The sequence below is a fragment of the Rhea pennata genome, chromosome 14 (assembly GCF_028389875.1).
Source record: "Rhea pennata isolate bPtePen1 chromosome 14, bPtePen1.pri, whole genome shotgun sequence".
Taxonomy (NCBI): domain Eukaryota; kingdom Metazoa; phylum Chordata; class Aves; order Rheiformes; family Rheidae; genus Rhea; species Rhea pennata.
This window is the reverse complement of record NC_084676.1, coordinates 1,386,474-1,397,056: the sequence shown is the minus strand read 5'-3', so window position 1 is coordinate 1,397,056 and position 10,583 is coordinate 1,386,474. Positions and strand designations below refer to the sequence as shown.

At 58.5% G+C, this 10,583-nt stretch overlaps 1 protein-coding gene across 1 annotated transcript; it reads right to left on the bottom strand.

Annotated features, from left to right (window-relative positions):
* Nucleotides 1-274: 274 nt before the first annotated feature.
* Nucleotides 275-2,806, bottom strand: LOC134146989 (protocadherin alpha-8-like). Its single transcript, XM_062587686.1, has one exon. The coding sequence runs from the start codon at nucleotides 2,774-2,776 to the stop codon at nucleotides 275-277; it is 2,502 nt and encodes an 833-aa protein (XP_062443670.1). The 5' UTR covers nucleotides 2,777-2,806.
* Nucleotides 2,807-10,583: the final 7,777 nt, after the last annotated feature.

Below are 10,583 nucleotides of genomic sequence, written 5' to 3'. Positions count from 1 at the left end.
ACCCTCCCGTAGCACCGTTCCCAGGAACGGGAAATGGGAAACGCTCAGGAGAAAGCGTTCTGGGGAGAACCCTCGGGAAGACCTCTGCAGAAGGGATCCCACCAAGCCCCACGCTCCAGAGCGCGGACTCCTTCTCCAAGCACGCACCGGCTCTGAACGCCGAGAGCGTTTGCAAGCGAAGGGAGACACAGCGGGCATCGCAGTGCCAAGAGGCGCAGACCAAAGAGCTGCCAAGTACCGGCCGAAAGGCAGAGGCAAAAGCGGGTAAGGAGCGTCAGGGCAGGCGGAAGGGTGGGAGGGGAGGAGAAAAGAAAGTGCCACTGACCGTGTCCAGCAGAGCGGGCGGATCCTGCGGCGTCTCCTTCGCCGCGCCGCCGGCGGGCGGCGGGAAGTTGGGGCTGAAAACCATGAGATCGCTCTTGCCCGCGCCGTCCGCCACGCACAGGCTCCGGCTCTGCCGCTGCGAGTACGACCAGCTGCCCACTTCGCTGGCGCACACCAGCGTCGCCGGCCCGGGCCCCGAGAGCACGGCCGCCCGCGGCGCACACCGCCACGCCCCGTACAGCACCAGCGCCAGCAGGAAGAGGCTCGACACCGCGCAGATGGCCACCACCAGCCACACGTTCGTCGCCGTCGCCGCCGCCCCACCGCCGCCGCCCTCGGCGCCCGCCGCCGGCCGCAGCCCCAGCGACGGCGAGCCCGTGCCCGCCGCCAGCGCCGCCTCGCCGCCCTCGCCCAGCGACACGCTCAGCGTGGCCGTGGCCGAGCGCGCCGGCTCGCCGTGGTCCCGCACCACGATGAGCAGCGTCTGCCCCGGGCCGTCCGCCTCCTCCAGCGCCCGCGCCGTGCTCACCTCGCCGCTGTACAGCCCCACGCGGAACGCGCCCTTGCCCCGCGGCTCCCGCAGCTCGTAGCGCAGCCACGCGTTGTAGCCCGAGTCCGCGTCCACCGCGCGGATCTTCGCCACCACCTGCCCCGCCGGCCACCCCCACGCCGCCCACGCCCACAGCGACGCCGACGCCGACGGCCCCGCCGACGCCGACCCCGACGCGCCGCCCGCCCAGGGCCCCGCGCCGCCGCCCGCCGGCGGCAGCAGCGCCGGCGCGTTGTCGTTCTCGTCCACGACGAAGAGCTGCACCGTGGCGTTGCCGCACAGCGCCGGCTCCCCCGCGTCCACCGCGCGCACCTCGAACTGCAGCACCTGCACCTCCTCGTAGTCCAAGGGCTGCAGCGCCCACAGACGCCCGCTCTCCGCCTCCACCGACACGTAGCTCGACGCCGAGCGCGACGCCCCCCCCGCCACGCCCTCCGCCAGCGAGTAGCTCACGCGCCCGTTGTCCGCCTCGTCCGGGTCCCGCGCCCACAGCCGCGCCAGCTCCGCGCCCGCCGCGTTGTTCTCCCGCGCCAGCACCGTGTACACGGCCTGCGCGAACGCCGGCGCGTTGTCGTTCACGTCCGACACCGGCACCCGCAGCCCGCGCCTGGCGCGCAGCGGCGGCGCCCCGCCGTCCTCCGCCCGCACCTCCACCTCGTACTCCGCCACCCGCTCACGGTCCAGCGCCTCCCGCAGCACCAGCGAGTACGAGCCCTCGAACGTCGCCACCAGCCCGAACGGCGCCGCCGGCCACACCGCGCACCGCACGCGCCCGTTCGCCCCCGAGTCCCGGTCCGACACGCTCAGCAGCGCCACCACCGTGCCCAGCGCCGCGTCCTCCGGCACCGGCACCGACAGCGACGTCACCCACACCTCCGGCGCGTTGTCGTTCACGTCCAGCACCTCCAGCTCCACGCTGCAGTGTCCCGACAACGGAGGCGAACCCTTGTCTCTCGCCTCTATGCGGAAGTCAAATACTTTGTCTTCTTCAAAATCCAGGGGCGCCGTCAGTCTGATCTCTCCCGTGTTTGGATTCACGCTAATGACATCTTTCCCGAGGAGTGGCAGGAAGTGGGTGGCTGTGTAGGTCACTGCGCGGTTCGATCCCTCGTCAGGATCCGTGGCGCTCAAGCGCAAAACCAGCGTCCCCTCTGCAGCGTTCTCCGCCAGCTGCACTTTATAGACCGACTGGTTGAACTCGGGTGCGTTGTCGTTCACATCCAGCACCGAGACCACCAGCTCCATGGTGCCCGACAGCGACGGTCTGCCCCCGTCACTCGCCGTCAGCAGCAGCCGGTGCACAGGCATCGCCTCCCGGTCCAGAGCCTTCGTTAACACGAGTTCGGGTAGCATATTTCGTTCATTCATTTTATGTAAATCCAGAGCGAAATGCTCGCTCGGGCTGAGTTTGTAGGAGAGCTGCGCGTTGGCTCCGATATCTGCGTCCGACGCGCCCTCCAGCGGGAAGCGCGAGCCGGGAGGGGAACTCTCCGATACGCTGAGGTTTTTGCGGGCGGCGGGGAAGAGCGGCGCGTTGTCGTTGATGTCGGTGACCTCCAGCTCCACGTGAAAGACGCGCAGCGGCCGCTCCAGCAGCACCTCCAGGCGCAGGGCGCACGGCGCGCTCTTCCCGCACAGCTCCTCCCGGTCCAGCCGCGAGCTCACCACCAGCGCCCCGCTCGCCCCGCTCACCTCCACGCTCGCCCGCCGGCCCTTCGCCACCAGCCGCAGCCGACGCGCCTCCAGCTCGCCCGCCTCCAGGCCCAGGTCCTGCGCCAGGCGACCCACCACCGTGCCGCCCTCGGCCTCCTCCGGCACCGAGTAGCGCAGCTGGCCGCCGCCCAGAGCCCAGGCCGCCTGCAGCACCAGCACCCGCAGCACAGCACGCATGCACACGCCCATGGCCGGCGCCGGCACTCGCACGGGCCCCGCGCGGCTCCCCGGCACCGCCGCCGCTCGCCGCGGCTCCCCGGCACCGCCGCCCGCGCCTTGCCGCTCCCCCCGCGCTCACAGCCGGGCTTTCCGCCGCGCCGGGGCGGAGCCGCCGCGCCGCCGCCGCCGTTCCTGAGCCTGCAGCGACACCGTGTGCCCCGACGCCAAACGCGCGCCGGCAAAGCCGCCGCCTGCGGCCCTAACGCCCCACACCGCCGACACGCGCTGAGCCGCCTCCCGCCCAGCGAGGCTTCCTTAACCGCAGCCTTCGCCTCCCACAGCGCACTCCGTGCTGCCGCCCCCGCCGTAGGCCGAGCGCTGGTCCGTTGCACCCATGCAGTCGAAGCACAGCGAGCGCCACGGGCGTCCTGCTCCTTTTGCCTCGAGCCCGGCCAGGAGCGCTCGGCAGTGGCGTACACCCTGCATGAGTCCCGCGTTTCCCGGTAAGCGGAGACCCGCGGGAGCTGCACAAACGCGGTGCAGGAAAACGTGGGCAAGGGGCAGGATCTGCAACAAAACAGCAGAGGATGCAAAGGGAACGGCAACGAGCTCTGCTGCACCGGAACAACGTTCTTCTGCTAAATGGTGTGATAGGCTCTGTAGCGGACTGATGAGCTCCCCCCGCTTCCTTTGGCGAGGAGGGGGCCATGAGGCGAAATCCAGAAGGGATGCAGGAGGAAAACGGAGCTCGTGAAAAATCGCCCACTTCCGTCTTGCTTCCCTCTGCGGGGGAACTCCGGATCACCGCTTACCACGGGGCATCACTTCCCTGGCACAGTGCGATTGCTCTGAATGGCGGGTAAGCTCCTTCGTGACTAGCGGTATTCAGCAGAGAGCCATCATGCTCGCTAATGTTGGCGAATTCTTTTTTCCTCCTTCCCTCTCCTGCCTTCCCCTCTGCTTCCTACTCCTTCTCTCCTAGCCTCTTCAAAACGCTTTCCACCTCTTTGTGTTCTCTTCTTCCCTCCATTTCTCTTCTCCTCTCTTCAATTTTCCAAAGCGTTTTCTGAATGTCTGTGCCATTCTTGATATGAGGCTTCGGCAAGATTTCAGGCACAGCCTACTCTATCACTTCCTGACTGCTTCCCATCGTGTCTTGCACGAGGTGCGTGAGTACTGAGGATTCTGGAGGACTCTCAGAAACTGCTTTTCGGGGCAATCCCCCCACTCCCCCACCATGTGCCTGTGGACTTGGAGCCACAGAGCACACCTGGGAAGGCCATTCACAACAGGACCCTGCCCCCGCCTCTCCCCTCCTGGGCTTCTCCTCACTTCTCTCTGCTCACCAGGCAATATAGGTCTCTTGGCTACTTACAGACTGGGCACAGCAGGCAATCTCCCCCTGTACTTCTGCTCCCTTTTGGGGAGAAGACCTCCATCCATTGCAACTACTAAGGCTTGCATAACAACTGTCATCACATGGGACTGATTTCTGAATGATCACTGCTAACAGCAGGCACAGATTAGTCCCTCTCCCAAGGCTGGGCTTGAGACAAAAACACATGTGGCTCCGTGGCTTCATGCACTCCCCTTCTTCTTCAGAAGATGAAGATCAACAGCTGATGGGGAGAGATGGGATCTACCTCACTTAGTGGGGCATACATGTCTTGGCCAACAGGTTGGCCTGCCTGGTAAAGAGGGCTTTAAACTAGGTGGGACAGGGGAACGGGACAGTTATAAAGACAGGGTAGTCAACAAAACAGAGTTCAAGTCAGGAGGCCTCCAGAGGGTCTGTGCAGCCGGGGATGGGCATATGAGACATGGCTATGGGGGATCCCCTTGCACCCCTCCTGGGAAACCTGTGTCCACAACTACCTCTCTGAAATGCCTGTACACCAAGGAACGCAGCATGGGGAATAAACAGGAGGAACTGGAGATCTGTGTGCAGTCACAGGGCCACAATCTCATTGCGGTTCCAGAGACATGGTGGGATAGCTCGCATGATGGGAATTTTGTCATGGATGGCTACGTGCTTTTTAGGAAAGACAGGCCAGGCAGTTGAGGTGGTGGAGTGGCTCTTCATGTGAGAGAGCAACTGGAATGAGTTGAGCTCTGCCCAGGGGTGGATGAAGAGGGAGCAGAGAGCTTATGGGTAAGGATTAAAGGGCAGGCTAACATGGGGGACACTGTTGTGGGTGCCTACTACAGGCCACCTGATCAGGAAGAGGAAGTCGAGGAGGCCTTCTACACACAGCTGGAAGTAGCCTCACAATCACAGGCCCTGCTTCTCATGGGGGACTTCAACCACCCCGATATCTGCTGGAAGGACTACACAGCTAGGCACAGACAGTCCCGCAGGCTCCTGCAGAGCATCAGTTAGGACTTTCTGACACAGGTGGTGGAGGAGCCAACAAGGAGGGGTGTCCTGGTGGACATTTTCCTAACCCGCAAAGAAGGACTGGTTGGAGATGTGAAGGTTGGGGGCAGCCTTGGCTGCAGTGACCATGAGATGGTGGAATTCAGGATCCTGCATGGAGGAAGCAAGCCAATAAGCAGGATCGCAACCCTGGACTTCAGCAGATCCAACTTTGGCCTCTTCAGAGGCCTACTGGGAGGAGTCCCATGGCTTAAGGCCCCAGGAGGAAGGGGGGTCCGGGAGAGCTGGCGAGTATTCAAGCATCACTTCCTCCAAGATCAAGAGCGTGCATCCCAAGGAGACAGAAGTCCAGCAAAGGAGGTAGGAGACCTGCATGGATGAGCAAGGAGCTCCTGCCAAAACTCCAATGGAAGAGGAAAGTACACAGAATGTGGAAGAGGGGACAGGCCACTTGGGAGGATTCTAAGTATGTTGTCAGGGTATGCAGAGATGAAATGAGGAAGGCTAAGGCCCATTTGGAATTAAGCCTGGCAAGGCATGTCAAGGACAACAAGAAGGGCTTCCTCAGACACATCAGTAGCAAGAGGAAGACTAGGGAAAATGTGGGCCTGCTCCTGAGTGGGGTGGGAGCCCTGGTGATGAACGATACAGAGAAGGCAGAGTTACTCAATGCCCTCTTTGCTTCAGTCTTCACTGCTAAGGGCAGCCCTCACCAATCCCAGAGCCATGAGAGGAGAGAGAAAGTCTGGAGAAAGGAAGACTTTCCTCTGCTCAAGGAGGATAGGGTTAGAGATCTTTTGGGCAAACTTGACATCTGCTGATCCATGGGCCCTGATGGGATGCACCCACGAGTACTGAGGGAGCTGGTGGATGTTGTTGCTAGGCCACTCTCCATCATCCTTGAAAGGTCGTGGAGAACTGGAGAGGTGCCCAAGGACTGGAAGAAAGCCAGTGTTACTCCCATCTTCAAAAAGGGCAAGAAGGAGAACCCACGAAAAAACGGCTGGTCAGCCTCACCTCCATCCCTGCAAAGGTGATGGAACAGCTCGTTCTGGACATCATCTCCAAGCAGAGGGAGGTAAAGAAGGTGATTGGGAGGAATCAGCATGGATTCACCAAGGGCAAACCACACTTAACCAATCTGACAGCCTTCCATGATGGAATGACTGGCTGCATAGATGATGGTAGAGCAGTGGAAATTGTCTACCTCGACTTCAGCAAGCCTTTTTACGTTGTCTCCCATAACATCCTCTTAGGTAAACTCAAGAAGTGCAGGTCAGATGAGTGGACAGTGAGGTGGATTGAGGACTGGCTGAAAGGTAGAGCTGAGAGGGTTGTCATCACTGGCACACAGTCTAGCTGGAGGCCTGTAGTTAATGGAGTTCCCCAGGGCTCAGTACTGGGGCCAGTCTTCTTCAACTTACTCGTCAATGACCTGGACAAAGGGACACAGGGCCTCCTCAGCAAGTTTGCTGAGGATACCAAGCTGGGAGGAGTGGCTGATACACCAGAAGGCAGTGCAGCCATTCCGAGAGATCTGGACAGGCTGGACAGTCTGAACAGTCGGGCAGAGGGAAAGTTCATGAGGTTCAACAAGGGCAAGTGCAGGGCTTTGCAGCTAGGGAGGAATAACCCTTTCAGTTATTCACCAGTACAGGCTGGGGGCTGACGTGCTGGAAAGCAGCTCTGCAGAGAAGCACCTGGGAGGCCTGGTGGACAACAAATTGACTATGAGCCGGCAGTGTGCCCTTGTGGCCAGGAGGGCCAATGGGATCCTGGGGTACATTAGGAAAAGTGTTACCAGCAGGTTGAGGGAAGGGATCCTGCCGCTCCACTCAGCCTTGGTGAGGCCTCACCTCGAGTCCTGTGTCCAGTTCTGGGCTCCCCAGAGCAAGAGAGACACTGTGCTACTGGGGAGTGCCCAGCATAGGGCTACAAAGATGATCAGAGGAGTGGAGGATGTTCCCTATGAGGAAAGGCTGCAAGAGCTGGGGCTGTTTAGAGTGCAGAAGAGAAGACTGAGAGGGGATCTTATCAATGTCTACAAATACCTCAAGGGAGGGTGTCAAGGGGATGGGGGCCAAACTCTTTTCAGTGGAGACATGTGACAGGACAAGAGGCAACGGGCACAAACTGAACCACAGGGAGTTCTGCCTGACCATGAGGAAGAACTTCTTTACCATGAGAGTGCTGGAGCACTGGAACAGGATGCCCGGAGAGGTTGTGGAGCCTCCTTCTCTGGAGATATTCAAAAGCCGCCTGGATGCAATCCTGTCTAATGTTCTCTCGGTGACCCTGCTTGAGCAAGCAGGTAGGACTAGGTGATCTCCAGAGGTCCCTTCCAACCTCTGCCATCCTGTGATTCTGTGATCAGAAAGTTTAGCACAAGGCAAGGAAGTCACACTGCAAAGAACATCCCTACTAGGCCATAACAGACTGGTCCACCCTTTGAAAGACAAGCCCAGCCTGAGACACGGTGAGTGTGGACAGAAACAAACATGAGGTTTGCCTAGGAAAGCATAGTCTCTCAGCTACACAGTTGTCATTCTGAAACACCATCTGGCCTAAGTCAGATAGCTCCATGCATACATCCCCTTAGGGTTCATGGGTAACCAAAGTCCTACAGATTCCAAGAATATTGAGAGGGGAGGAAAAGAGAAAAAAAGATAAGGAATGGTTTTGCATTATCTGAATGCAAGGCTCACCAACAGCCTGAATGGTGAGGACACTTCTCTTCCCTCAGTTAAAAAAAAATCAAATTGCAGGGAGAAGAATTGGGAGAGGTTTGTTTCAAGCTCGCAGCATGATCAGAGTCTGAAACAGCTTCTGTTGGAGCAGCAGCTCCCCATACTCAGCAAGAGAGGACTGCAGGGCCGCATGGCAGCTCTCTTCAAAACTAGGGCTACAGTGTGCAACAGTGAGACCAAGGATAAGGGACTGGGTAAACAGAAACTAACCTCTGAGGTGAGAGTGGCTAGGTAGCTGAGCAGGGGCCCAGAGAGGGTGTCAAATTGCCATCCTTGGAGATATTTGGTAATTGACATGCAAATGCTCAGAGAAGGCTGAAAAATTAGGACACCCACAGCTCTTTGGTGGTCTATCTCCGTCAGGCAAGACGTGTTCCTCTTCCTCATTTTCCGATTGCGGCTGCATGATGCATGTCTAGTTCCTGCTTATCTCTGCAGACAGGCAAGCACTTGCAGAGCAACAGAGACAGAGGTTTCGTACGCACAGTAATGAGACCCCACACATTGCCTCACACCCGTTCACTTACATGACAGGTGTGTGATGATGTTAACAGAAGTCATGACAGTTACACTCCTGCATTTTCCCGCAGAACATAACCACACGCTCCCACTTCATGAGCTGCGATAAATGTATGCACTATGTCCACTTCCATGAGAAGGGTAGCAGCAGAAAGGAAGTTTGTCATCTGATGTCATTCCCTCGAGGTCAAATGCGCCTCCGTACAGGAGAAAAGAAGTGCCCACACCGATGGCACACGGCCCCAGTTTGGATATCCCACAGACATCAGAATGAAGCGGTCTGCATCTTGCACACAATACTGAGATATCTCCCAAGTCACGCTGGCGACGGGGAAGGGAGCCGGTTCCAGTGGGGGGAAATGCTGTCGCAGCTGGAACCCACATGCTCACCACCAGGCACCGTGGCACCATCACAGCATATTTATCTCCACGCGCACAAAACAAGCATGGCCCACCACCACGGGACACATGGAACTGGCCCACTCAGCAACCATGAGTGACAAGCTTTCACCAGGGCTCCTGGTGACCAAAGGCAGCTCCTCGACTTATACGCCCTGGCTTACTGAGCAACACACTTTTTCATGTCTTCCACCTACGTCGGGATTTGCGCTTCCACCTGCGCCCTTTGAAGTACTAAGTATGTTAACAACGTCCTTGAATCGAGGCTTTTTCAACGACAAGATTCACCTCCCAGGATAGAACTCAAGCTGTTACTCCTTCTGTAGACAGCAGAGTTGCTTCGCGCACCTGCAGAGTCAAAGAAATGTAGCATGTGGAAGCATGCAATTACTTCTGCTTTGCCTGGGATCAGACACAGGCAATCGAAAGCAGTCTGTCCCGAGACACTGTGCAAGTATTCTGCAGCACTGAGTCACAGCCGAACACGAGTGCCAGCTGCGGTAGAACTACACTTTCTGGCAGAGCTACGCATGAGTATGTAACAACATGGAACCCCACAGGGGGGAACCTCTACTACAGCCGCGCAAACGGCACACAGGAAAAAACACACAAGGAATGAAACCATCAAGATGACAACCAAGGATGCGGAGCGAACGGGAACCACGTCTGCTGCAACAAGACACTGGGTGGGGCACAGCTGAGGTTCTCGTTCTCTCCCGCTTCTCGCGGGCGGGGACTAAGAAGGTGGGGAACACAAATCCAGAAGGAAGAACGAGCAAAGGCAAAGAAGAAAGAAAATGAGGGAGAGAAGTCACCCGCCCCCTTCTCACCTTTCCTCCGCGAGGAGCCCTTCAGGGGCCTCACCCCCACTCCCCGCCCCCTCAGGCCGTCAAAGACAGAGCCATCAACGCTAATTACGGCCACCAGCTGCCTGGCATTCTCCATTCACACCTAATGAAGGCTAAGCTCGTTAGGCACTGACTGCAGGCACTACGTGGAGGTGATGTCGGTTAATGACGGCAATCTCCTGAGTGTTTTTTCCACCCTTCCCTTTCCTTCCTTTCCCCTCTTTGGTCGCAGCATCCCCTTCCGTTACATTCCCGTCCACAACACCCTCTTCTCGCTTCCTCGTCTCCAATCCCGCCTTTTCCACTGTAGTGCTTTTTATATGTCGACTCCACTCCTGCACCAAGTACGCGCAGCACTTCAGGAAAAAGCCCTCAGGCCTCTGCCTTCCTGATTCCCACCGAGCCATCGCAAAGGCCGAGGCTTCCACAGCTGTTTGCGTGGGAAGCTGTTTGCGTGGGAACGACTCACGGCTCCTGATTCACCATGATCAACAGGCACAGGCGCAGACTCTTCCCTTTTGCAAGGCTGCCTTTGAGACACTGATGTAGCTCAGCGGTTTCAGGCGCTCTCCTTCCTTACCGAAGAGCGGATAATAGAGCAGGGTAATCCTTTTACAAACAACACCTCTGTTACGCCGTGACAGGGTACTCCACCTCCCGACATACGAGACCAGCCGAAGATACGGTCAGTGTGGACAGACTCCAGAGACACCTGACAACTCCAGGCACGCTTTCGATGGCGAGTCCCACTGAACAAAGCCCAGCAAGAAAACGCCCAGCGAAAGATGGACTTCAATAGGGGAGACACAGCTCTCCAGTGATCTCTCTCCCCCCCCCCCCCAATCCCGTCAAAGAGAACTTCCGTTGTATCTCGTTCTCCACTTGCAGCGGAAGGATGAAGGTCAGGCATCCTTTTCAGGCTGCCACTCCAGGCTCGTGCAGCCTGC